Below are 27727 nucleotides of genomic sequence, written 5' to 3' on the forward strand. Positions count from 1 at the left end.
CCAGCTGCTCCCTCAGTGGCCCTGGGCCCTGGGCCACCTCTGGTCGGCTCTGCCCGCAGGAGCTCTGGCCAACACTCCCGGATCATCATCCCCTGCAGGGAAGTCCCACCTTGGGTTTTCCCCGGCAGCTGCTTCTGGACCCCACATGCTTGGTGGGGCTCAGCACATGCGCCAGGGGATCCCTGAAGGCCAAGTGCAGATTGTTGGAGGATGACATGCATGATCCAGGCTCCAGGAGCTCATGAGCAAAGCCCAGCAGGGGACACGCTCCGAGGCTTCTGCTCATCCTGTGCAGGGCAGCGCAGGACACGGCGCCTCCACCATCTCAACTTCTCAGAGCTGCCGATTCCACCTCCGGGGGGGTGGGGGGGGGACTGCACCAAGGCCCGTGACCAGAGGGACCTTGTAAGACCCCCAGGTACCTGAAGGCCGCTTAAACATCCCTCTCCAAGTCCTAACGACACTGGAAATGAAGGGCCGCCCAGTTCCTCAGATGCAAAGCGGGCGCCCGCAGCTGCCAGGCGACTAGGAGCCTTGCCTGCCCAGGAGCTCACCTCCGGGGGAAGGCAGAGTGCTGAGACGACAGCAGGGCACAGCTCACGTGTAGTGTCACACACGGTCCCCGTCATGGCAGGGCGGGTGCTGAGTGCAGCCAGGCGGGTCGGGAAAGGGCCCTGAGCAGTGACTCCAGGCTGGGGTTTGGCAGGGGAGGGGAGGAGAGGTGCCCGGCAATGGAGGCCTGGGCGGCACCCCACCCGTGTGCACAGCACCCGCCTCCACGTGGGAGGAACGCACAGTATTTGTGTGATTGGAAGGCAGCGAGAGGAGGGGGGGGAGCCAGCCCCGAACGTGCTCAGGGCCGCGCTCCGGAACCTGGCTTTCCCTCGGGGCTCCGAGGACGTGGGTTTTAGAGCAAGTCCCACTGGCATTTGAAAGGTATGACTCTGGTGCCTGTGTGGAGCCTGTGTGGGGTGGACTGAAACACCGTGCCTCGGTTTCCTCATTTGTAAAATGGACATGATACCACTCACAGTTACGGGTAGAGATAAACGAGGTGTTTCCACAAAGCGCCTGAAACACAGTGTGGGTTCTGAGTCCACCTCCCCTGGCTGGGGGCCCCTGCAGGCCCGGAGGAGAAGCAGAAGCTGGTCTCAGAGAGCTCGGCCAGTCACCCCCATCTGGGAGGAGTCCACGCAGCATTCAGATCCACGGCCAGCATCTTCTGGAAACAGTCTGGCTCAGGTTAAAGGGGGCCTGCTCACAAGGTCTGGGGGGCCTGGTGCTGCAGGGCTGTGGTCTCTGCTTCTCTCTCAGAATCTGCAGTTTCCTCCTTATGGGCTGCTGACTCAAAACAGATTCTGGGACCCCATCCCCCTCCTGATTCCATTGTGAGGGTGAGCCTGCACTGCTGAGCTTCCCTCCTCCTGCTGCGATGCTTACCCAGCTCAGGTCTGAGAGCCTGAGGTGTCCCCCAGAAGATGGTGAATGAGCCAGCTCCGGCCATTGGCAGTGGGCGGGACACTGGGCTAGCACCATCCCCACCTGACAGCCAGGCAGGGAAGCCAGTCTCAGGGACAGGCTAGGCCTCCACAAAGGCCTGGCCACTCTCCAACTGGACTCACCATTTGCCCTCACAGGGCTGCCTCAGTTCAGCAGGGCTGGGGGAGAGGGGGGGCCTCAAAGAATTGCTGCCACTGGTCATCTGGGGTTCTCTTCCAAACTGCTTCCATGAACTTGTACACAGTGTAATTCCTGGCTTCCTTTCCCCCCACAGAGGAGATCCGGAATCAGGCAACCACACTGGGAGGCGGTAAGGAGTGGGCCAGGGTGGCCTGAAGTAACTTGGGTTTTATTTTCCTTGGAAGCTCAGAGTTGCAGCGGACACTTGAAGCAATTGGGGCCTTTCCCTGCACCCTCTGCCAGAGGCGGGGGAGGAGTTGGGGGTGAGATGGGAGTGAGGAAAGGCGAGGGGGTGGTAGGGGAGGAGGGAAGGATGGAGAGGAAGGGAAAGATAGGTGGAGTGGACAAGGGAGAAAGAAGGAGGGAGAGGAAGAAGCAGAAATGAGAGGAACAAGGCAGAGACCCAGAAGAGAGACAAGGGGAGGTGTGGTGGGCCGGGTGGGAGCAGGGATAGGCTTAGGTCATCCGGGCCCCTCTGCTTGTGCTGCTCTGGAGCAGCCCCGTCCACAGCTGCTGCTGCAGTGCAAGTGGCTGTGGCTGGGAGACTACCCCCTGGCTGGGGAGAAAAGACTGCTGACATCTGCCTGGAATAGCTGAGTTTTTCCAACACAGAAAGAAACAACACACACACCAGCCAGCCTTATCATCAGCCTGGCAGAGTGGCCTGGGATGGGAAAATTCCATTAACTGAGACACGGACGGAGGGAGAAGGCGCCACTAAACTGCTTGTAAACAAGCCCCACCCACCCCCACCCCACATGGTGACACCCTTCCAGGCCTTTTCAGAAGCCTCAAATCCCTGCTCACGTTCCCACCCTGGTTTGCCCTCCTTGTGCCCAAGGACCTAGATGATTCCTGTGGGACCACTCGAGTTTGGTGACACAAAGAAGGCCCATCCCCCCTGCAGTGGGGATGGAGACCTGCCAGCCCTCAGCCCTGGACAGTGACTAGCACCTGGAGCAGGAAATCCACCCCAGTGGGACCAGCTACCTTGCACAGGAGTCTTAACCGGAGTACCCGGCACCACCCCCACTTCCACGCAGGCCCAGCAGGTCTCTGGCACCTTCTGTTCTCCCTGGACCAGGCAATGCCCTCATCTCCCCTCCCTGGGTGCAGGGGCCCTGGCTTGAAGGGATGTTAAGAGAGAAGTCCTGGAGTAGGTGCTGGTGGGGAGCGGACAGCTGAGTTCATTTCATTAAACATTTAATGCGCACCTCCTATTTGCTCCACATGGTGCGATCAGAAAGAGCAACAAGACCCAAGTGAGGCCCGACTGGTGTGGCTCAGTGGTTGAGTGTCAACCTATGAAGCAGGAGGTCACGGTTCAATTCTGGTCAGGGCACACACCTGGGTTGCAGGCGTGATCCCCAGTAGGGGGCATGCAGGAGGCAGCTGCTCAATGATTCTCATCATTGATGTTTTTCTTCCTCTCTGAAAAAAAAATTTTTTTTGAACAACAACAAAAAAAGACCCACATGAGGAAGGCAGAAATGTCAAATGGGAACTGTGATTCATGTCGTGATGACAAGTATGTTAGAGACACAGGAGGCGACGGGAACCCGGAAGAAAGTGACGAGCCGGGGCTGGGTGACTCTGGGAAGGCTCTCTGGCCGGGGGGACCTGGCAGTAGACTGGGCCTGGGAAGTTGGACAGGATTTTGATCGGGAGAGAAAAATGGAGAAAGATGTTGCTGGTCTTTAAACTGCACCTACAAAGTAAGATGAGAGATGTTGAAACAGTGCTGCCGTCACCACACCCCCTGGGCAGTGCAAAGGCAAAAGCATGGGTTTGAGTCCAGACTGGGCCACCTTTTGGGGCCAGTCACATGACTTCTCTGAGCCTCCGTTGTGTCACCTGGGAGATAGGAATGCCAGCCATTTCACTGAGTGGCCACGAAGATGAAGTCATTCAAGCCAAGAGTGCCTGCCAGGTGGTAGGAATTGAGTTCATATTTCTTGAGTAAGTACATGTAACATGTAGCATTTTACAAGGGACTTTCACAAACATTTTATCATTTTTAAAATATATATATTTTTATTGATTTCAGAGAAGGGAGAGGGAGAAAGAGGTAGAAACATCAATGATGAGAGAGAATCACTGATTGACTGCCTCCTGCACGCCCCACGTGAAGGATCGAGCCTACAACCTGGGCATGTGGCCCGATGGGGAACCGAACTGTGACCTCCTGGTTCATAGGTCGACGGTCAACCACTGAGCCATGCTGGCTGGGCTTCACAAACACTTTAATTCCCTGATGACGTTCTGTCATGGTCCCGGCTCACAGGGTAGCAATGGAAGGTATGACTGACCCTCCTTACACATTGCAGGCCACACCTACTTCCTTGGGAGGCTGAGCTCAGTGTGTGACAAGCTGCCCGAGAAGGGAAGGAAGTAGCGTGGAGAGCTGGAATTGTGGTTAACAAGGGTCAGAGCATTCGCCCGCAAATGTCTAGGGCGGGGTCACACAATCCCACAATCACACAACACCCTGCCTCGGTCCCATTTTCAAAGTGTGGACTGCGAGTCACTCTGATCAAACTCTTATAAAATATGGACCAATATCCAGACTTGCCAAATCAGTCTCTGGAGAAGGGGTCTGGGAACAATGTGGAACAAACTCGTGCATAAGGTTTGGGAAAGTGCAGGGACTGTTGCGCCTCCCGCGCCCTCCGCCTGGGCCACCCTTGCTTGGAGAGCCACGGGCTTACTCCATTCAGGTTTGTGTTTTCATGTCTGCTCCTCAGAGACCACCCAATCTAGTATTGGTCCCTGTCACGTTCTAGCCCCTTAATGCACTTCATGTTCATCATAGTATGTAGCCTGGTATCATATTACATGTATGTTTATATGTTTCTTATCTGACCCTACCACTGAAATGTAAGTTTCAGGAACATGTCCATGTCGGCTCACTATTGTGCCTTTAGTGCCTAGAGCAGCGCCTGACCTGTGGTGGGTGTTAATTGTCCATGAATCGCCGCTCTGTGCCCTTGAAGGTCACAGTGGACAGTGGACGTGGGTGCTGCTGGCCACAGGTTGCAGCCCTTTCCCGTTCTGAGCACAGGGTAGGGTTGCACTTCTCGCCCCCCCCCCCCCCGGTGTGGGTGGTACAGCTAGGTCTGGCCAGTGCACGAGTTGTGCGGAAGCGCGTGGAGCCTTTAAAGGTGGTGTAGGACCCTGCAGACCCTCTCGGCCTCCCTCTGCACAGTGACTGGAACTTAGATGCGGTGGCTGCTCCAGCGGCCGGGGTCCCTCGGTGGCTCTGATGAACAGTCTCCCTGCCACACGGCAGAGGGCAGTGGAGCGAGTGAGAAAGAAGTCTTGTGCACAGGCAGGGAGGTGGGGTGGTTTATTACTGCAGCGGAACCTGCCCGGCTGGACAGGCCCGGTGAGCCTCTGCAGAGACCAGAGCTGTCGGACTCACTGGGAGGTCCCGAGCTGCTTGGGGAATTTCAGGAGGCTTCAAAGCCTCAAAGCCAAACAGAGCCCCAAACTTCCCCTGCAGAAAGGCAGGCCCCCTCTGTCCTTCCTCTCCCTTCCTACTAAGCAGCGCAGGAGCGGGTGGGGAAGCCTTGAAAGAACTGTCCCCCGGGGGAGCTGACACGCTCTGGGACCACCGCGGGAGTGACCTCACACACTGACCACACACTCAGACGCAGCCATAATCCTTCTCCTTGGTCAGAAGCAAAAACATGAAGCGGACCCACTCTTCTGGGCGTGAGTCACAAACAGAGGGGAGTCCACGGCTCCGGGCCCAGAGGCGCCGCTCACGTGGGGAAACTCCAGCGGAGGTGTCTGCAGGGCTGCTGTGGTCTGACCCTGCAGCCTGCGTGACAGAGGGGTCCAAACAATGCTCGGTTCCAAGCATCCAGCCTCACCCCAACCCGCAATCAGCAGTTTATACTTCCCTGGGAGGGAGGAATGAGTGTGCACGTGTGTGGGTGGTGTGTGTGTGTGGGGTGTGGTGTGTGTGTGTGGTGTGTGCATGTGTGTGGTGTGTGTGTGTGGTGTGTGTATGGGTGTGTGTGTGTGTGGGCGTGTGTGTGTGTGTGTGGTGTGTGTATGTGTGGTGTGTATGTATGTGGGGGGTGGGGTATATGTATGTGGGGGGTGGGGAGGGTTGTGCGTGTGTGGTGTGGTGTTTGTGTGATATGTGTGTGTGGTGTGGTGTGTGTGTGTGGTATGTGTTTGGGGGGGTGGGGCGTATGTGTGGGGGGGTGGGGGTTTTGTGTGCATGTGTGGTGTGTCTGTGTGTGTATGTATGCATGTGTGGTGTGTGTGTGCATTTGTGGTGTGTGTGTGCATGTGTTGTGGGAGGGAGGGGATGCCCCTCAAGGAAGAAGGGACTGGGCTGGAAAGATGGCATCAGAGGAGCAAGACTCAGGCAGGGGGCCCCCTGTTGAGTCCGGGGGAGGCAACTACCTCTCCAGACCTGGATTTCTTGGCTCAGGGAGAGGAACCTTAGATGAACTTGATAACCTTGGGGTTGGTTACACAAAGTATATCACCTCCATTTTCATCTCTTTCCCATCCCAGAAGCCAATGTCCGGCGCTGCCCGGCATGGTCTTCGCCCGCTCAGTGCGGAGAGCAGCCGCCCCGCCCGCTGCCCCGCGGCCTGCAGCAGGAACACAGAAACCAGCCCCCCCCCTCCGTCTCCAGGGCCGGAGGGGACACTCATCCCAGGAACCTCTCTGGCCGGGGCTGCCATGGGTGGGGTGGGAGGTAGAGGGCAGAGATGTGATTGTCAGCAATTATTTCTCAAATGACATTTCAAAACTGGCCTCCCAGTGATGAACTCTTTGCCAGGTCTCCTCTTCTTGGCACACCCAGCTGGCTCCCCGAGCTCACAGTGGGTCCACACCCTGAACCTCACCCAGCCCACTGCCCTCCTGGGCGGGAGGGAGCTCCAGCCTGAGGAGATGACAGAGGACACAGGGGGGGTGCAAGCAGATGTGTACATGCAATACAGGTTTCTGCACAAGCCGAGAGCCTGCGTGCAGAACAAGCGGGAGAGCTGGGAATCAGCACAAAGGCAAACGGCACTTTCCCTTTCAAACATTCAGCAGAGCGTGTCCCGGACAGTCCTCCCGCTGGGTTGCTCTCAGTCATGTCCCAGTGAACGGCACCTGCCCTGTGGGGTAAAGAATGGAGGAGCCACTCTTCTCACTACCTTCCATCTGAAGCAGGGGGCCCTTGGACCAGGGCATCCGCACCTCCTGGGAACTCATTAAAAATGCAAAATCTCAACCCCCTGCCCCAGACATAGTGACTCAGAAACTCTGTGTGTGGGAGTAATCTGCGAGTTAACGAGCCCTCCAGGTGATTACCATGCGTGCCAAAGTTTGAGAACCACTGATGTAGAGAGAGCCAGGTTCAGCCAGGGGAGAGGAGGGTTGGAGGAGGGGAGCAGGGGGTGGCTGGAGGCCCACACTCCTGAATCTCAGCTCCTTCTCTTTGTAGCGCTGTGGCGTTGGCTGCTGTGGGTCTTTCTCACCCAGATACCACCTTCAGCTCCAGTCTCTGGTGAGACCCAACAACCCTGCAATATGTCACAAAATGTGATCATCCCGGCCATGAGGGAGAAGCCAGGGACCAAAGCAGGCTGGGAATTCCCCGGCCGCTAGACTCCAAGAAATGTTAGGAATTACCTAAGAATTACTGCAAGGGGAAACGAAAAGCAAGAGTGAAAATTCCCCTACCGGACACTAGGGGGAGACCCATCTCTAGCCTGGGAAGAGGGGGAGGAGTCGAGGTCCAGAAGATTTTAGACAATTCCCAAAGTTGTTTGCTGGTGACCTCTGATAAACCAACCAAATCGAACCCGAGCTTTAAGAAGAGGGGCAGTGATCGCCGAGTCCGAGCGGTGGAACTGGCGAGGGCTGCAAACGCGTCTCCTCATTCCCAGACCAATTTAGTAAAAACCAGAAGCCAAAGAGGGCCAGGGTCATGCAGCTGGTCCGTCAGGACACAGGTTCAAATAGACAGGCGTCCTGTTTCCTCACGCACGAGAGATGATCAAGACCCGCTACATAATTTGTGGGACCCAGTGCAGAAAGAAAATGCCTGGCCCTTTGTTCAAAAAGTATCGAGACTCTCTCAAGATCGTGACAGCAGCAGAGCATTAAAGGGGGTTGGATTGGTGTGTTGGTCCTGGTGCGGTAGCCAAGGCAATCTGTCTTTGGGGCCCACAGGTGAGCGGTCCCTAACAGATGCTAAGTAGGGCTCTGGGGGGGACTGGTATTTCCATAGTAATTACTAGAACAGCTATGGGGAGTTTGATTGCGAAGGAAAAGCTCTCCCAACCCAAGGCCGCTGCAGCGTCCTCACAATCCAGGGCCCACGATCCCCCCAGCCCAGTCTTCCCGGAAAGGAATATCCTGCCGGGCAGGGCAGCCCTCAGAGGGGAAATCCGAGGAGAGTGAGAGCGGCACGCGCACCGTCTCGCCCGCCGCGGGGGTGGCTGCCCGCGGTCAGCATCTGCAGCGTCGCTCGCGTCACGGGACTCTGCGTGGCCGCCCGACGCGAGCGGAAGCCCGCGTTCCGGACCCGCGTGGGGCTCGGCTCACAGGGGAGGGGGAGCGGGCCGCGGCGAGGGAAGGAAGGAAGCAAGGGGCACATCCCTCGGGTCCGCTGAAAACCAGGAGGGTGGCGGGCAGACCCCCGGCCGTGGACCTTTCCCTAGATCTTAAGCCCTTCCTTCCGCCCGCCCCTCACCTGGGCGTGCAGTGCTGCAAGTGGGGGGATCTGGGGTAGTGGGAGGTGATGGGAGAGGGACAGGGGTGGGGCTGGAGGTCCCCAACGAGATGCTTCTTAGGAGTTGTTCCCAATAGAGCCTTTCCCATACGAAATCCTCCAGCGGCCCCAGCTGTCCAGTCCGCTTCCTGAAGACGCCCCGAAATCCACACTTGTTCGTGCGCCCCCCAACGCCGAACCAGCCGCTCCGCGGGTCTGCGTTCTCTGGGGTTGTCCTTCCTGCCTCTCCCGAGTCTCCCCGCCCCTGCCCCGCCCCGCAGCCTGCGGTCCCTTTAAAGGCCGCTGGTCTGGGGCCGCCCTCCTCTCGAGGCAAACTCGGGAGTAGCGTCGGCGTCGCGCCGCGCACCGAGCGGGTATGGTCATGGCGTCCCCGGCCATTGGGCAGCGCCCGTATCGGCTGCTCTTGGACCCAGAACCGCCGCGCTATCTGCAGACCCTGAGCGGCCCGGAGCCGCCGCTGCCGCTGCCACCGCCACCCCCCGGCCGGGCCTCCCGCCGTTGCGCCCCCGCGCCCATCTCCACTGCGCCCGGGGCGCACGAGGGGCGCGGCGCCCGAAGGGCTACCCGCGGGGACCTGGACCCCCCACCCCGGGCCTCCCGCCCCGCTCGCCCTCTCCGGCCTGGGCTGCAGCAGAGACTGCGGCGGCGGCCTGGAGCGCCCCGGCCGCGAGACGTGCGGAGCATCTTCGAGCAGCCGCAGGATCCCCGCGTCCCGGCGGAGCGAGGCGAGGGGCACTGCTTCACCGAACTGGCGCTGCGGAGCGGCCGGGGCTGGTGCGACCTGTGCGGACGAGAGGTGCTGCGGCAGGCGCTGCGCTGCGCTAGTGAGTGCGGGGGCCGGGCGGGGCGGGGAGGGGCGCGCGGGGAGACCGCAGTCCGTGGCGAGGGACTGCGAGGGGCTGGGGCAGAGAGAGGGGGCATTGCCTTCTCTGTCTCCAGGGGAGACCTCGACTGTAATTAAAGGAGATAAGCCCTGGAAACTCTGCTCTCTAGTCCCCTGCCCCGTACCCTTTAGTGACTGCCTACTGCCCAGATATGGTTCTGCGGTATTAAATACCTCTCCTGACGGGTACCTGCTCGCCCCCTCCCCAGGCACACACGTGTGTACACTCAGGCGCGCAGGTTGGGTTGATGGCAGCAGCCGCAAGGTCATTCCGTTGCACCCTCTTGGTTTTGTTGTGGGTTCTGGAGAGTGGGTGTGAGACTGGTATTGAGATGGCCATTGACCTGTGCTTATTAGGGCTCATGGCAGAACGAAAGGTTTGTCCATCTGTGGCACAGGCCGATGGTCCACGCTCTGCTCCAGGGTGTCCTGTTGGGATAGGGAGGGGAGCTGGTTAGACTTTGGCTAGAACCAGCTGTGAGGCTGAAGAGAGCCTGAGGTCACCCTGGACCTGTGCCCCCTCCTGCCTTCTATCTCTGGCCCCTCAAACCTTTGGACCCTGCTCTAATGTTTGGCTGTACCCTGCCTCCTCCCCTTCCTCCTGTGCTTGCTCTGAATGGACGTCATCATGCTCTAAAATTACCAACTTGGGCCCCTTACTCCCCAGAGCTCCCAGGTCCCTCCAGCCTCCCCTGAGCCAGGCTCTCCTCCAACCTGACTATAAAACGCAGGGCACTCAGGGTGCAGGTTTTCTGAGCCACTTTCCCCGCCCCTACCTCCTTTTTTGCTGTTGGCCCGTGTTTGGATATCTGTGTGTTTATGTGTTTAGATGCATATGTTCCGTATCTGAGGCACAAAGCACACACAGTGGCACAACTCTAGCAAGCACCTCTGGAAATGGGTTGTGCACATTTCAGCAACTGGCCCTCCCCCCATGATCTCTAGCCGCATTGGACAGCACCCGCCTCGTTCACATCAGGAAAAGCCCACTCTGTCTCTGCAGTCAGTCCACGCCCAGGCTGTGCAGGGTACCTCCCCCTGCAGCTGGCTGCAGGGAAGGAGAGCTGACTCTAAGCCAGGGTCAAGTAGAAGGGGGAGACTGGAGGGGGAGGAGAGGGGGTGATCCTCCCTCCAACACCAGAACTCACAGCTCAGGTGCCCATGAACAAGGAAAGCGAAAGTTAAGAGAGGTGTGCGTAATGGGTCCAGGGCTGCTGCCACTTGGTAAAGGCCCTGACCTTGCAGTAGAATTGATGCAACTTGCCCTCAGATGTGTTGGCAGCTCTGGCCTCTCAGGGTCCTGGAGTATTTTATTTACTACGTTCACCAACCCCGTCAGCATGGAGGCAGCGTCCTCCCGGGAATGGCTTTTCTTGTGTGGGAATCCACTTCATTGGAAATCTAGTTTTTATTATGACGATGTGTCAATTGTTGAACATTTTGCATGTAGCTTTATGATTTTTCGGGGATGGTGGTGGTGATAACAGTGTGTGTGTGTGTGTGTGTGTGTGTGTGTGTGTATGTGCGCACGCATATGCATGCTAGTCCACGGCTAAATGAATGCACGCTCGCTTTACATTAGAATTGTTTAATTAGTGCCTAAGTAGTTTCTGGTGGCAGGAAGACCAGGTGGAGGGACATTTCCTCTGACGTTGTGTGACTTGGTGGCCCCCACACAGGTTTCATAGCAACCAGAGATGGCTGAACACCAGAGAGAGCGCAGTGCTGGAACCAAGGGGCTGTGGAGAGGGGTCTCTGTCGTTATTAATATGGACAGGCGGAGCCTTCCCTGTGGACCTGTGGCTGGAAGGGAACAGTGAGGAAATGTTCCCAGGTGCAAATGAGGGCTGGCAGGTGGGGGCACAGCAGGCTGGACTCGCCGAGGGCCTTCCTTTAAGCTGAGGGTCTCGTTCCATGGAGGGTTTGGTTTGTTTTATCTTTATTTTGAAAGGTAAGGCTTGGAAAGATGGCTTTTTAAAAGCAGCACTATGAATAATTAAGAGGATAGCCTGGAACCTGAAGACGTGGGTGTGAATCTTGACTCGGCCCCCAAGTCTCGGTGGGAACCTGTTTCACCTCCTAGTTTTAAAAAATCGGGATAATAACAGACCTATGTTAGTGTGTTCATGTGAGAATGAAATGAATTAATGTATGGAAAGCGCTTAGAGCAGTGGCTGGAACACGCATATGAACGCTCGGCGCCATGCGGATGTTGTTATTATGCCCCCCCATGCAGCACGGGGACAATGTGTCTGGCTTGGGACACCTCTTAGGGTCACCTTTCCAAGCGCTGTGTAGTTTTCAAACTCTGCGTGGCTGCAGAGCTCAATGAGGAAGCGAGTGCCATGCATGTCCCAGGAAGTGCAGGCATTAATGTCCTCTGGAAACGTCACTCCCAGAATGCCATTGGCACCTGGCTTTGTTTCTCTCGCCCCCAGCACAGAGCACAGCTTTAGTGAGTGGTGGCTGATGAAGGCAGCAGCTTGGTATTGCTGTTAAATCTCCCTGCTCTTGGGAGTGAGCAGAAGGGCAGAGTGTATGAATGACACCTGCTTGCGCAGGCAGCTGACACTGGGTGGGAACCTTGTTGGCAAAATGGGCCTTTAATGAGGGCAGCTGTGAGAAAACTGCCTGCCTGCCTGCCTGCCTTTTTAGCGAAAGTTGCTCTAATTTACGCGTGCTCCTGCCTCAGGGTCTGTAACTGAGCTCTGGTTAATGCTGGGTTTGCCAACAGGAAAATTCAGGGTTAATATTAATTTCTAGGATTGAAGGAATCATGTTTGTTAGGTAGGAAAGGAAATCTAGTGGGGATTGGTGAGGAGAGAGAGGTAGAGAGGAGAAGAGAGGAGAGAATTGTGTGACCAAGTGTGTTTTGGGGCAGGGCCCTGATGGTGGAGAGAATATCCATTTCCAGCGCTCCAGGTGGGAGTGGTCAGCAGCAAACTCCCTGCCCTTTGACTTACTTCTCAGGGAATGTTCCTTATAGGTCATGGTCTCTTTCCTCTGTAAAAGGCACATAGAGTTGACCTTTGACCGCCCATCTCCTTTTGGTCGATATATAAGCCTCCCGGGAATGGTCTAGAAAATGGGGAAACCTAAGTCCGACTCAGCATCCCAGGAGGGTTGGTTGGACACACCTAGCATGCTGTCAGTGAGTGCCACGCGCCCGCTCCCCGGAGCCAGTCTCTCTCTGGAAGGGCGTTGTTCAGAGCTGGGATGTGCTAAGTGATTGAATTACAGGGTTGCAAGGGGGACCCTGTGGCTCATCAGCTAACCTCCCCTTCCTGTAATAGATGTTAATTATGGTGTGAGTACGAGACCTTTGCATGGCCTTCAGGGGTGAGGACCTTCGTGGGGAGGGAGGCTGGCATCTCACAGGGCCCCTTGTCCGGCGGCCTTGTCTTGTCACCGCATTAATGGTTGGGCTTAACCCTTCGCTCTGCACACGCTGAAACCACGCATGCGGCAGCCAGGGGTCCTGCAGGCCCGTGCCTTGCTGTGGGTTCTCTGTGGAAGAGATTACAGGGACATGGGCATTGAGTATCCCTGGAGCAGACCCAGAACCCGGGCCACATGGGCAGCGAGCGTGGTGTTTGTCCAGTGCTCCCAGCAGCACTGAGGTGTGTGGCCTGAAGTGTTGTCATTGGTTCCATGCTTGCTTTGGGGGTTAGGGAAGTTAAGCACCAAGACGGGTGTCACGCTGTTAAAGCTTGAGGAACCCCCCACACACACACTTCAGCCCCTCCCCTGCTCCTGGCTCCTAGTGGGGACTTCTTGGGAAAGGCCCTAATGGAGGGTGGGGGAGCTGGACGTGGGGGGACAGAGAAGGGATCTGGAATGCTTTGAGAGAGGCCTTCTGACCTCCCCATGCTGTCTGTGTTTCCTCTGTCCCTGCTTCCTGTCTTCTCAAAAGATGAGAGTGAAAGGATAAAATGTGGGCTTAATTCCACCACCCCCCCGCCCCCATTCATCAGAGCATGAAATTCCCTGATTAGGGAGGGAGAGGGGCTTGAATCCCAGGTATAGTCAAAAATGATTAATGCCACTTGTCTGCCAGCCTCATTAGAATTGGTAATGAACATGTGTGTTTGCCTGCTGATCCTGCGAGTTATGAGGTGGACGTGAATTGACATCTCCCCTCAGCGCTGAGGGTTTGATTTGGGATCCTCTCTCTTCTCCCCAAGTTCACCAGTGAACCCGCTTATGCCAAGCCTGGCTGCTAGGCCCTGAGTGACAGGGGAAGGACAGCCCAGCCCAGCCCAGCCCCAAGGGCCCTGGCTGGTGAAGGGACTCGCCTGCGCCAGGAGCAGGGGCCAGCGGCTCAGGAGGGCGGCTGAGGCTCGGGCAGGCCCAGGCCCGCTGGGAGGATGACGGAAAACGCCTCTCAGGAGTAGGGCCTTGTCTCTGCAGAGCCTGGGGTTTTCATGCTTCCTGCCACGCTCAGCCTCTGAGCAGCTTCATGAGGTCAGAACTTACGGAGGCCTCTGCCCAGGTCTCAGGCAGGCAGGAGTCGCCAGTGCACCAGGCTGGGGGCAGGCAAGGTTAGGCGAACCAGACTGGCTTTGGAGGCCTTGGGCATCTCCGGCTGTACAGCCATTTCCCTCCTTCGGACGGCGCTCAGCACCTCTATGTCAGAGACACCCCCTGACCGCTGCCCCATGGGGCCCTCTCTGGCTGCCCACACCCACTCCTCATTCCTCAGTTTCCCCATCAGAGTAGCTGCTCACCTCCCTGGCCCTGCCCAGGTACCATGAAGGCTGGTGAGGGAGCTGTAAACTCATCTCTGGCCTTATGGGAGGCCCTTCCTGTTTAATTCCTCCGTGACAAGCAGCGTATTCTTGGGCGGGGAGGATTTGTGGGTGCCAAAGCATGCAAACAGGCATTCCCCCGACTCCTACCCAGCACCTCACTCGGCACCCTCCTCCCCACGCTCACTCGCAGATCCAGTGCCAGTGGCAGGATGCTTCCTGCCTCCTCCGCTGACCTCACAGGCCACCCACCCTTCCCCCCGGGCCCTGGCTGGCACTCCCCTGGCTGGGTCAGGAATGCTGGCGGCAGGCGACCGACGCTGGGAAGGCCAGTCCTGACTGGGGAGATGGTTGTGCATTTAGTCACTTTCGGGGTTTTTTCCAGGAGTTTTGGCAAGCTTCTCCCCACATGCTCAGGGCCAGATTGCAGGGTTGGGAAGAGAGCTGAGCCGGCGTAGGCTTTGGGGAAAGATCGAGGACTCCGAGGTGATGTCAGACAGGGCAGGCTCGGTTCCCTGGGGGCACTGGTTTAAGGGGAATAAAATCAGTGCTGGGGAGTAGTCATGGGGAGCCCGGGCCCAAGGTCAAGACTGTCTTGACTCAGACGTGGGGAGGTGATATTTGGGTGTTCTGTGAAGCACCCCACACTCTATGCCGGAGATGTGGGCAGAGCCTGGTGGGCCCCCAGGGCGCTCCATGGTGTAAGCTTTGGCCATAGTGGGCGACAAGTTCATGCGGGGTCTGTTCTAGCCTGTGCCTCCGGGTGTAGAGAAGGTTCTTGGGAGATGCCCTGGAAGTAAAACTGAGATGTTTGGAGACTAAGGAGACGGAGCAGCTGGGGTCCCTCCACATGCCCAGCTTCCCTGTGGAGAGTGCCCTTGGCTGAGGGGGGTCTTGTGACCCCTGGTTGCTTTAACAGGTCCTGATTTTCTTTAGGATCGCGCTCCCCACACTTACTATCTTGGTCCCAATGAGGGCATCAGGGGCACACGTGGGACTTGGCATTGTGCCGAGGGTTTGTACGAAGGCTAGTGTGTGGGGAGTCCAGTCGCTCATTCCTGTGTGTCACTGGGCGGCGGGCAGGTGGCCAGGTATGTCACTCGCTGTGACCATAGTGGGCTTGGTCATGTTTATTATTCAGTGGAGGGCCTGCACCCCACCTTCTACTGTCCCTCCCTGTTTCTTGAACAAACATTTCCAGGGCGGGCAGGCCTTACCCAGGCGTCTGCAGTGGCTATTGGCTAGGGCCGCTAGAAAATGGAAACTTGGCTTCTCAGACCTTTAAGAAACCAGGCCACAGGTTCACGGAAGCCAGGCCTCAAGAAGCGTGCTGTTCTGTGCCCAGCTACTTCTTCAATCCTTGCACGTTCTGTTTCCACTGGAGGCTGGATCTGGGAAGGAATTGTCCCTGTGTTTGCTGGAAATGGGAGCCTGCAAAGGTGGAATAGCCCTCCAGATCAGGAGTGGGGAACATCCGCCCAAGGGCCATATACGGTCCGTGAAACCATTCGGCCTGGCCCTGCAAGGCATGGGGGTGAGGTAATTAAATGTTTGACCAAATACAGCAGGCTAATTTGTAAGTTCATAATTTTGTATGGACCGCGAATTATGTTATAAATATCCACTTGGACCCGGCTGGCATGGTTTAGTGGTTGAGCGTCGACCTGTGAACCAGGAGGTCATAGTTCAATTCCAGGTCAGGGTATATGCCTGGGTTTCAGGCTCGATCCCCAGTGGGGGACGTGCAGGAGGCAGCCAGTCAATGATTCTCTCTCGTCGTTGATGGTTTCTATCTCTCTCTTCCTCTCCCTTCCTCTCTGAAATCAATAAAAAAATATATTTTTTTAAAAACCAAAAACAAATGGCCCTTGAGAAAGGTTCCCCACCCCCGCTGTGCATAGTGAGTTGAGAATGGCCAAGGAATTGTGGGATGGAGATACCTTTATCTCAGAGGCGACTTGGCTTCCTCTAGGCGTTCCTGGTGCACCGGCTGGTGAGGTAGGCAGGGTGGTTGAATCCTCGCCGTCTCACAGATGAGGAAGCGCAGCATCCATGGAATCCAAGGACTTCTCCAAGACGACCCAGTCATGTAGCAAACCCAGCGCCGGAACCCAGCCCAGCATTTTGCCTTGTGAGCTGATATCATTGAACATGCCAGGCAGTTGAGTTTCTTCATTCATCTGCCTCTCTGCTGCCAGTGAATGCGGAAACGTCCATAACAAGAGGCACAGGAAAAAGGGAGGGCGGGCTGAGTGGTGGGCCGGCCACGTGCAAGCTAGAGAACTAGCCAGCGCCGGAAGAATGGCGCGTTGGCTGCACGTCGGCCTGTTTTCAGCGTTGGGTTTCTAAATAGATGGGTTGGGTTTCAGCATGTGTGTAAATCATGAGATCTTCCAACAAATGGTGAAAATTTTTAAAATCCCAAGATAAAAGAAACAAGTAGCTCTAGCCAGTTTGGTTCAGTGGATAGAGGGTCAGCCTGCGGACGAAAGGGTCCCGAGAGACAAGGACATGTACCTCATTTGCAGGATTGATCCCCGGGCCTGGTCTGGTTGGGGTGAGTGCCGGAGGCAACCAATTGATGTGTCTCTCTCATATCAATGTTTCTCTCCCTCTGTCTCTCCTCTTCCTTCCACTGGGGGAAATAAAAAATAAAAAAAGGAAACAAGTGTATCCCTCCCGCCCCCACCCCATTGGTGGTGGGTGTGTGTAGGAGGGTGGGCGTGGAAACGCAGGTTGATCTTTTCCTGTTTCAAGCCGCCTCCTTACCATGACCCAGGGTCAGAGTTCATGACGCAGGAACCAAAGTGAAATTAGGATGCGTCTCAGAGGGGACAGCGAGGGTGAAGAAGAGTTGGATAGAGACTGAAAAATCAGCTGAGGTTGGCATACGGACCCCTGGCTCTGTCCCAGACCGGGTGTGGCCCCGTGGGGAAGAGCCCCCCTCCCCCCCCCCCCCCCCCCCGGCCGGCTGCATGTGTCTGCAGGTCAGGCACTGGATCACTTGAGGATCATCATTACTTTCCGTGCTGGCTCGGAGGAGGCTGTTCTTTTTTTCCCCGTCGAAGTTGAATGGAAGCTGGAGGTTTTGTGGTTTCTGTTGAAACAATCATGTCCTTTCTGCAACGAGGGAAAGTATTCTAAATCCAGGAAAACCTCAGAGATGCCTTACTGTGCAAACGGAACAACAGATTCCTGCTGTAACTTGAGAGTGTTGAGAGACAGGGTTCAGCGTACAGTATGTAAATGTCTATCTCAGTGATGAATGTTTTTGAAAGAAATCTGGAGGTACCTTTATAAGAATAGAGTAGCCGAAACCGGTTTGGCTCAGTGGATAGAGCATCGGCCTGCGAACTGGAGGGTCCCGAGTTCGATTCTGGTCAAGGGCATGTACCTTGGTTGTGGGCACATCCCCAGTGGGGGGTGTGCAGGAGGCAGCTGATAGATGTTTCTCTCTCATCGATGTTTCTAACTCTCTTTCCCTCTCCCTTCCTCTCTGTAAAAAAGCAATAAAATATTTTTTTTTAAAAAAAAGAATAGAGTAGTATTTCAAGGTGAGAATATATTTTAACCCAACACTAAGATGGCGAAGCATGTTTCTTCACATTTTGTTGGGCCTTGGCCTTGAGGTCATCGGTCAAAGCATAGATGCCAGGGGCAGCAGGAGGGCATGGCAAGCATTCTGGACAGCGCTCCTCCTGAATGCCCCTGTGATAGGAAACGGGTCCAGTTTTCAAAGGCTCAGGAGCCTCCCAAAGCCCTGAGTCTAGTCTCTGCCAGGCCCTTCCTGCCGGATTCCCCGATGGGAACCCCCTCAAGGAACAGCTCAGTGAGGAGGAAGAAGTTTATCCTGAAGCCCAAATGGGGCATTTGGGAGGGATTTTTCCCTCTTCCACGTGACTCATGTTTTAAAATCCCCCAGCGTGCATGGGACTGCCACCCTTGCCTGTACTCAGCCAGGTGGGTGTCCTGGGCCCGCGGGGCGATCTCGAGTGCAAGGATCAGAGCCAAGGAACCTCGATGCCAGCCCTGGCTTGATGGCCCCAAGTGTCATTTCAGGACCCGAACTCACTCATGACCCTCTCTGGTGCAGAGGTTGCTGGGTAAACGGGGCAGCCCAGTCCCACTGAGGAAGTATTAGGGAGAAAGAACCAGTGTCCCGGCCTGAGAAAGGGTGGCATTGGGGGCGGGGGGGGCACTTCTAAATTAAATAAATTGCTTCTAACAATTTGTTTTTTATTGATTTGAGAGAGAGAGAGGAAGGGAGAGGGATAGAATGATAGAAACATCAGTAAGAGAGAAACATACATCGGCTGCCTCCTGCACGCCCCCTACTGGGGATCGAGGCTGCAACCCAGGCATGTGCCCTGACTGGGAATTGAACCTGTGACTTCTTAGTTCATGGGTCGATGCTCAAACACTGAGCCACACTGGCCGGGCAGTAAAAATGTATTTTTATGATTGAGCTTACATATGAGTTTTTATTGTTATTGCACCAAGTCCTGCGGCCCTCAATAGTGAGGGGTGGGCCGAAACCGGTTTGGCTCAGTGGGTAGAGCGTCAGCCTGCAGACTGAAGGGTCCAGGGTTCGATTCCGGTCAAGGGCATGTACCTTGGTTGCGGGCACATCCCCAGTGGGAGGTGTGCAGGAGGCAGCTGATCGATGTTTCTCTCTCATCGATGTTTCTAACTCTCTATCCCTCTCCCTTCCTCTCTGTAAAATATCAATAAAATATATTTTTAAAAAAATAGTGAGGGGTGACCTAAGCTGGGGGCCTCCTGGCCAGATTTCTTAGAAGGACGGTGATGGGGGTGGGCCCCTGTGTGGAGGAGCAGAGTGCGGCTTAGGTTTGTTCTACCAACATTTTCTTCTCCGAGTGGCCCAAGGACACGGCCTTGGGGATAGGATGCCCGTCGGCATGCTGTGACCTGGGAATCTGCAGCACAAAGCGGGGGAGCCAGGTTGGCGTTCGCAGGAGGAACAACAGAGCCACCTCCGAACTGATGAGTGTTGGCTTCCCGGACCTCACAGTAGGTGACCAGAGCACGTGGCTTCCTTTCTGCTCGGACCCGCGTCCTCTGCGCTCATTCCCTCTCCTTCCTCTGAAGCTTGCCCTGCTCGTGGTTGGCAGAGGCGTTCTGGAATCTCTGGGCATTCTTGTTTGTTTGTTTGTTTGTTTGTTTGTTTGTTTGTTTGTTTTTAATAGCGTGTGTTCCAGCCCGAGCCCAGGGGCTTCCCGGGAAGGCGTGGCTGCCTGTCCATTGCCAGCTGCGCGTCTTGGCCTGGGCGGCAGGGCGTCCAGAAACCGTCTCCCCAGGACTTGGTTGCCTCTGGGACTCACTGTTGAGGGGATACCCCGTGAGCATCAATTTAGGGCCGGGGACAACATGTCTGCCCTTTGTATGAGAGACTCTGTTCTTGTCTTCCTTTCTCTTTCTCCTCCGCCTGTTTGCTTCTCTCCGCCGCTCAGGTGTCTGGTCTCAGATCAATGGACCCTCTTAAAGCAGCACGGCCTCTGCAGGGTCTGAGCCCCGCCCCTTCCACCACAGGCTTAGCACGGGAGGATGTGAATGAGCCCGGTTGTCCCTCAGGAGCCCATACAGCTGGTAAAGCATTATCCATCGCCATCCCCAAAGAACTCCATTAAGGAGCTCCTGGGCCAGGCGCACGGTGCGGCAGCCGATCACTGCTGTCATCTGTGGGAACTTCGGAGACATTGGTTCCCAGACTCCCAGGCACTCGAGGAGTGAGGCTCCGCAGCCTCTGTCCCGCAGCCTCTTTGGTGGGGCATCTTTATCTTATCGAGCTAAAAGCCCCAGGAATAGAAAGTTTTCCACTGGGGGCAGTGGAGGGAAGGACCTCATCTGGGAAGGAGGGGGCATCGCTCAGGCGGGGCTGTGCCGGCCGAGGCCCAGGTGCCTGTGGCTTCCTCGGAGGAGCAGCGAGGCTGGGCTGATCGGAGCAGAGCCTCGGTCACACGAGGGCCGGAGCCCCTCCAGGGGTGGTGACTGCCCCACTCGTCCCTCCGCCCTGGACACCAGGCCTAGAGAGAAGCCGTTGACCTCCTGCGGCTGGGATGACAGAGGGCCGGGAGCAGGGGGCGGCCACCGCCTGCTTCGGAACCGTCACCGCCAGGCTCCGGCGGCTCTTCCGCAGGCTCCCTAAGGGCCACTTGGGATCAGAAAAGCTCCAGGTCCTGCAGAGGGTCCCCCACGAGGCCAGGCTGGCTCGCGGTAGGTCCACGTCACTCCAGCTGGGGGTGCTCAGGGGCTTGCGGGGGTTCTGTGGCCTTCCCCACGGGGAAGGGAGCGCGGCAGCCTGGTATTCAGTGCTGAGCTCAGCACCACTCCGTGGCCCCGCTGACTCCCCGGGGGGGCCAGGGCTGCCACCCCGACAGGTTTAGGTGGAGCAGGCAGACCTGAAGAACATGGTCCCCCCATTTCAGAGGCCCGTGTTGGCCATGGGTTAACAGCCTTTCCTTGGCTGAGAATTAGGGCCACGAAGTCCTCTTCACCTGGGTTCCTGAGCTGATGGAAGTCCCCCATCGGCCCCTCCTGTGGCTCTCAGGGGCATCAGCTGCCAAGGACCTGAGGGCGCGATGTGTTCGAGGCAAAGGCCTCTCACCTGCAGGGTTCGGGAGGTGCCTGTGGGACGGGCTGCATGGGCCGGAGACGGCTGGCGGGCACAGCTGGACAGGAGCCCCCGCCTCGGGCAGTGGCTGGCGGGCACAGCTGGACAGGAGCCCCCGCCTCGGGCAGTGGCTGGCGGGCACAGCTGGACAGGAGCCCCCGCCTCGGGCAGTGGCTGGCGGGCACAGCTGGACAGGAGCCCCCGCCTCGGGCAGTGGCTGGCGGGCACAGCTGGACAGGAGCCCCCGCCTCGGGCAGTGGCTGGCGGGCACAGCTGGACAGGAGCCCCCGCCTCGGGCAGTGGCTGGGCCAAGCTTCCTTCCCTGAGCACTAATTAGGGTGAGGACAGTCCTTGCCCGGGGAAGGGTAACGGGACAGTGTGGGCTGAGCGGAGGATGAGGAGAGACGGAAGTAATTCACCTTTTCATGGAGTTTAGGTCATTCTGCTCCCCGTGGTCTAAGAAGGGAGCCAGGCCAACAGGAGCCCTGCTGGGGCAGCGCCAGGTCCGGGTCCCGAGCACCTGCCTCCCAGCCTGGGATCCCTCCTGCGGCATCTCGCGGCCACGCACCTTGTCTTCCTCAGCGCACCTTCTGCTGCAGAGGCAGAGCACGGCGTTTGTTTGTTTGTTTTTAATACCGTGTGTTCCAGCCCTAGCCAGTTTGGCTCAGTGGATAGAGCATCAGCCTGTGGACCGAAGGGTCCCAGGTTAAATTCTGGTCAAGGTCACGTACCTCGTTTGCTGGCTCCTTCCTGGCCTGGGCCTTGGTTGGAGTGCATGCAGGAGGCAACCAATTAATGTGTTTCTCTCACATCGATATTTCTCTGTCTTTCCCTCTCTCTTCCACTGTCTCTGAAAATCAATGGAAAATATCCTCCGGTGAGGATTTAAAATATACATACATATATATATATACACACACACACACACATATCGTGTATTCCCTCCAGATCGCTGTATGGTAGTGGGGAAGGATTTGCTACTTCACAGACGAGGCAGCTCAGAGAAGGCAGGCCCCTTGCTAAGGGTCAGAGCTGCCCATCCAGCCTAGATTCTATTCATCCTACTGACCTTCAGCTGCTTCCCTCTGATGGCCGATCGTTGGAGCCCAGCAGCTTTCCTTGGGCTCCGGCCCCACGTCTCCACTCTGCCCTCACGCACATTCAGGAGTAGGTGGGCCTCTGCGTGGCCTCAACACCGAGCCTTGGGGATGGAATTAAACGGAAAAGTCACCTCTGGGCTAAGCTTCTGAAAGTAGAGTTTAAAAGAGAATATGCTCTTGACTATGGAAAAGATAAGTTTTCCGATTAAGGCTTTACCTCTTGAGAAGTGGGGGTTTTAATTCAACTAGACCTAACCCCTTTTGGAGACAAATACGCTTCAGCCAGCCTGAATAATTTATATTCATCACTAGCCTCCTATACACTGCGACCCTCACTCAGAAGCCAGCTGGAGGCTGAGCTCCTCGATTTAAATGCTCACTAGTATCTTCACGTCCCCCTTCCGTCTCGCCTCCCCCTGAAGAATTATTCAGCAGATCACTTCCTTGCTCCTTGGCTATTCAGCCCAAGGAGCTATGGATTTAATAAAATCAATCAGGCCCAGAGTGGCAGCATTAGGTCAGGGTTTGTACTGCACTGCAGCTAAGATGTCTCGTTTGACTTGTGTTAGCATGTGGACTTAACTGACGGGAAGAGGAGGGGGAAGATGGCGCTTGGAGGGGACGGCGCGGAAGACTGCGGACTGAATTCTAGAGTAGCTCCTCTTGCTGGCAGGGCTGCGTGAGCAACCTGTGGTGGGGGCTTTAAGGAAACAGGCTTGGAGCCAGGCCGGCAGAGTCTGGATCTTGGATTTCTGGCTGGAGGGCCTTCCTTGCACAGATGAACCTCTCTGAGCCTCGGTGTCTCCCCAGTATAAATGGGGAAGGAATGCCAACCTCAAGCTGGCATCATGTGGGTCAAGCTGGTGTTGTATGGCTGTAAACCACTAGACATGACGCTTGTCACACAGAGGCCCCTCATTGGATGCTGCTGCTGTGTTATGCTCCCAGAAATACTTCCAACAAGTGCTCCGAGTGGGTCATCTGTGCAAGCCCCCGATGGGCTGTCTGCTCTTCCATTGCACCTGGGCCCGGGCGGGCTGCCTGCATCTCAGTGAAAGAGAGAGGGTGTGAAGGTTGCCGGGCCGAGGTGGAGGGCGGGACGTGAAACTCCTAAAGGCTCTCTCTGGGAAAGTTCCTGTCATCGAGTTGACTACTCCACTTAATGAGCAGGCCAGGCTAGATTAGCCCACCGGGCACTGTTATGCGCTAAGCAAGCATGCTGCCAGGGAACAAGTCATGTATCATTTTAAAAGGCTGCTTGGGGGTCAGCCGGAAACAGGTCTGGGTCTCCCCCAAAGTCTCCGGTGGCCCGGGCCACAGGGATACAGCCGTGAAGGAACTTCTGTGTGTCTCCTGCAGGGAGAGCCCCAGACGTCATCTATTTACTTTCCTTCTCACGGCAAAAAGCTCTCTTCACCGGCTTGGTGGGTGTTGGGCTGTGGATCTGCACTTTGAATGCAACATCAAAGCAGTTGTGGAAAAACCAGTTGGCTGCAGCTGCCTGGCTGCCCCAGGAAGGGCTGAACCTGTCTGCTCCGGGCCTCCTGTGACCTCCTGGCATACCTGCGCGCGTGCACCTGTGCGTGCGTCCACGTGGCACGCCCGTCTGCGTCTCCGCCGCCGCCAGCCTGCGTTTGCAAATGCCCCAGCAGGACTTCTCGCAAACCCATTTGGCTGCCCTTAAGTGTGGAGTCTGTGGGATGTAACCAGAAATCTACTCCAGGTTCGCCAGAGGCGAGGCCCCCCTTGGCAACCCTCTGAGAGATGGTGTTTGCTTTAAATGTAAAAGCAAAAACAAACAAAAGCATCCGCAAGCTTCTCATTCCACGCCTGCCCCTCACACCTCGGATCAGGTCCTGTTCTCTGGCAGCTGCCCGGCTCCTCCTCCGTCTTCTCAGGGGCCCAGGCAGGGGCCGGAGGCCGAGCCCAGAGGTAGGGGACTCCACCTGCTTTGTGTCTCTTACACCCAGAGCAGAGTGACACATGCCTGACCTGAGCCGAGAAGGCATCTGGTGGCCCCACGCGGACTCGACACCACGGTCGCTGCTGTCTGTTAAATCCCCTGAAACACAATGTATACAATGTTCCCAAACGTTTTTTCTTCTCTTGTGGTGCTCTGGCAATAGGATTCATTTTTCTGTGGCGGCAATTAGGGTAGATCTGTGTTGGGAAAAATGTGTGTGTGTGTATATTCCTTTCACACCTGTTTCTGTTACAAAGTCTCCGGGTAGAACTGACTGTCCTTCGGAACAGCTTGCCTTAGTCGGCCTCGGTGAATCCGTGTGGCAGGAAGCCTGCGTGCACGCGTGGGAAACCGACTAGTAGGTGGGTAGGCGGGAAGAAAAGAGACGTAACTGTATAGAAAGGTTTAGTGCTCCCTCTTTGTGTCTCCGAGTTTGCTTGTTCTGTGAATGCACATACTGTAATCCCCCGTCCAAAAATTGTGCCACGTTTTTGCACTTCAGTCTGAATGGCCACAGCTTGGACCTTTCCAGATATGAGGTCAGAGGGTCCAGGTGACTAATCTCCAGGTAATTGCGTGTGAGGAATGGGGTCCATTTGGCTTTCCCACCCTGAGACTCCACCTCAAATCATTTCTTACATTTTTCCAAAGTCGATTGCCTTCACTCATTATTGACCAAGGTGGGATTCTCAGAGATGCCCGTGAGGTCGCACCAAGGCCTGCAGACGCCCACCTCTCTCTTCTCCATGCACAGCTGCTCCTCCTCAGCTCTGTCATCAGCAAAGTGGGCTGCATGAGGTCATAGAGCTGATGGGAAATAGGGGCACATCCCTTTAAGGTGCCTAAAGCATCCCTGGGAAGCCGTGCATATAAAAGTATAACGCCCCCATAATTCAGTCAACCAAAAGAGGAATTAAAATATCTATTTTCCAATATAGATATATCCTATTTTAATTAAAAAAAAAGTTTTGCTGTTGTAAAAAAAAAAAATGCCAAATCCATTTGAAAGTAGATTTCATTTTAGACAACTCTGGGAATGATGGTTAAGTGGAATGTACATGTTATAAACGTTGGAAATGTAAATAATACAATGAAAAACGCACATGCAGACACGCACAGGCCAGGGTGGGGGCATGCTTAAGGGTTATCGCACCCCCAGAGGACAAAGTGATGTGAAACAGACCACGTGGGCAAGGTGCTCTGGGGTCAGGCCCTGTCCCCGCCTCACTTCCTGCATCTCTGTCTCAACTCGCTGTGAACTGTTCTGCCCTCCCTCCCTCCACCTGCCCCTCCCCCCTCCCCCTGCCCCTCCCCAAACCTCCCCACCCAGCACAGCCGCCTGGCCTGGCCGCAGTGCCTTCCTTTTGTTGGCTCTTTCAGCCCAGGGATGATTAATGGGCCTGCCCGAGGGGCACACCCACCCACACCCACCCACACGGGGCAGGATGGTGCTTTGCGGCCAGCCGAGTCATTGGGAAGCGGGTGCAGGGGCACATCCAGCCTGCCGGGCAGTGTGGCCAGAAGCCAGGCCCGGAATGAGCACGTGGTACCTTAGACCCAGGGACCACATGCAGGACTTATCCCTGCGGAACAAACCCGTCACTCAGAAGAGCTCGTGAACCCAAAACCGATTCGGTCATTTGGGGAGCGGGTGGGACCAGGATCTTGGGGTGGCCTCAGGTCCTCCTCCAACCAGCACCGACCCACCTCTCCAGCACCTTCTCACCTCAGTGTGCCTGCCCCGGGGGAGCCAGCTTCCCGGAAGGACCACCCGTCCAGCCCTCTCCTCTACGCCTGACCCTGACCTGTGCATGTTCAGGTGCACCCCTCCTGGCTCTTCCCACAGAGACAACCGCCCAGGGCATCCAGCTGCCCCCCTTTCCTGTCCACGGGGCCAACAATCTGACTTAAGGGTCTTTCCGGGCCTCTCCTCTACCACTACATCTGCCCTTCCTGTGGCTTCCTGGATTGCTTTCTGGCACATTCTATGAGGTGTGTGTGTGGAGGGGGGGCGGGGGGGTTGTGCGGTGGGAGGGAGAGTGCATGCTCCATGCCCTCTAGGCAGGCTGGGGTGCTGAGTGCCCTCAGGGGTGGCCTGTCCTCTGAAACAAGGAATCACAGGACATGGTCTCAGGAGGGCTGGGTTCGGCTCCTTCCTGGAGATGCAGGTGTCCTGGGCTGGCTGCCGGACCCAGGAGTGGGGACCTTCCACCCCCTGCCGCCGGCCTCACTCCGAGTTTAACCAGGAATACGAAAACTGTATAGAGGGCGTTGACGTTGGCAATGGCTTGCAGACCCCCAAGCTTGACAAGTCACAGTCTCTACCTTCCCCCTCGCCAACACCGCCCGTTCTCTGCTGTCTCTGCCTTAGTCCTCCGGGCCCATCGGAGGAAGGGCTGGAGAGAGGAAGGAGCTGGGAGGAGGAACTTTAAATGAGCAACAAAGTTGTGCGATTCTTCATAACTTAACACATTAGAAGAGGACTCAGAAATTGAGAAGCTTTTTGGCATTACATGCTGCGTCAACAGAAAGCCGGGTACCCAGATTCAGGAGTTGAAAAGAACAGCTACTATTCATTCATTCATTCATTCATTCATTTGTTCGTTCATTATTTAATTACTAATGACACGGTGCATGAAATTCATGCACATTACAAGGGGATTAATTAGAGGAAATAATTTAATATTGCTATTTGCTCTTTCTCTATAATAGAAGTGTCAGAGATTAAAGAAAATTAGTAAAATGTATATGAAAACCTTCCTCCTGTCAGTCTGGGGCTCACCACTGGACCCAGAGTCAAGTCCCCACCACCCACATGCACCTCAAAATCGTGTGAGACCTAGACCCAGCCAGCTCCCACACCCCCCCCTGCCGCCCCCCGCATTGGGCTAGATCCAGACCAGGCCAGTCCCACCCTTGTCAAGCCCTTCTGGGCAGGGGGCGTAGCCTCAGGTCCCCTTGCCTGGCGCCAGGATAGGGGGGGCATGGCCTGAGTTCCCCCAGCCCAGACTGGGGCGGGGGGTGTGCCTTGAGGTTCTCCGTCAAGCCCTGCCAGGTTGGGGACACGGCCTGAAATCCCCTGTCAAGCCCCACTGGGTGGGGGGCATGGCCTGAGGTTCCCCGTCAATCCCTGCCAGGCGGAGGGGCGCAGCCTCAGGTCCCCCGGCCCAGCACTGGGAGGGGGATGCAGCCTCAGGTCCCCCGTCAAGCCTCGCTGGGCGGGGGCACAGCCTGAGTTCCCCTGACCCAGCACTGGGGGTGCACCTTGAGGTCCCCCGTCAAGCCCCACTGGGTTGGGGGCACTGCCTGAGATCCCCTGGCCTGGCCCTGGGGTGGGGGGAGCAGCCTGAGGTCCCCTAGCCCAGCACCAGGACGGGAAGTGCACCTTGAGGTCCCCCGTCAAGCCCTGCTGGGTTGGGGGCGTGGCCTGAGGTCCCCTGTCAAGCCCCACAGGGGCTGGGGAGGGCATAGCCTCAGGTCCCTGCTGATTGCTCCTTAAGGCTCCTGATGGGAACTTGGCCTCAGCTGTGGGTGCAGCCATCTTTGTGACAGAGTGATGGTCAATTAGCATATTCCCTCTTTATTAGATAGGATTTTTCCATCTATTTTTTAGTGAAAGTGGAAAGGAGGGAGAGGAGCGGGGGGGAGAGAGAGAAACATCAATTGGTTTCTCTGCATGTTGCCTCCTGCATGTGCCTAGACAGGGGCCAGGGACAAACCTGCAACCAAGGTGCATGCCCTTGGCTGGGAATCAAACGTGTAACCCTTTGGTCTGTGAGCCAACACTGTAACCACTGAGCAACTGGCCAGGACAGCTGCCATTCACTGAGCACTTGCTACGTGCAGGCACTGCTGGGTACTTCCCCTATATTCCAGTTTGGGCAACAAATCGGCTGGCGAGGTGGATATTGCTTCCACTTTGCAGATGAGGAAATGGAGGCTGAAAAGTCCACATTTTGCTGAGGTTAAGT

At 56.3% G+C, this 27727-nt stretch overlaps 1 protein-coding gene across 2 annotated transcripts in view; it reads left to right on the forward strand.

The window, feature by feature from the left end:
* Positions 1-8729: 8729 nt before the first annotated feature.
* The window catches only part of RASSF5 (Ras association domain family member 5), a 73009-nt gene continuing 54011 nt past the window's right edge, over positions 8730-27727 (forward strand). The window contains exon 1 of one of the 2 annotated variants that reach the window (XM_080647302.1): positions 8730-9255. In XM_080647302.1, the coding sequence (XP_080503428.1) occupies positions 8787-9255 (469 nt within the window). In that variant the 5' untranslated portion in view covers positions 8730-8786. The remainder of the gene's footprint in view (positions 9256-27727) is intronic. The other variant, XR_013959393.1, reaches the window with a different exon arrangement.

This window comes from Plecotus auritus (assembly GCF_963455305.1).
Source record: "Plecotus auritus genome assembly, chromosome: 12".
NCBI lineage: Eukaryota > Metazoa > Chordata > Mammalia > Chiroptera > Vespertilionidae > Plecotus > Plecotus auritus.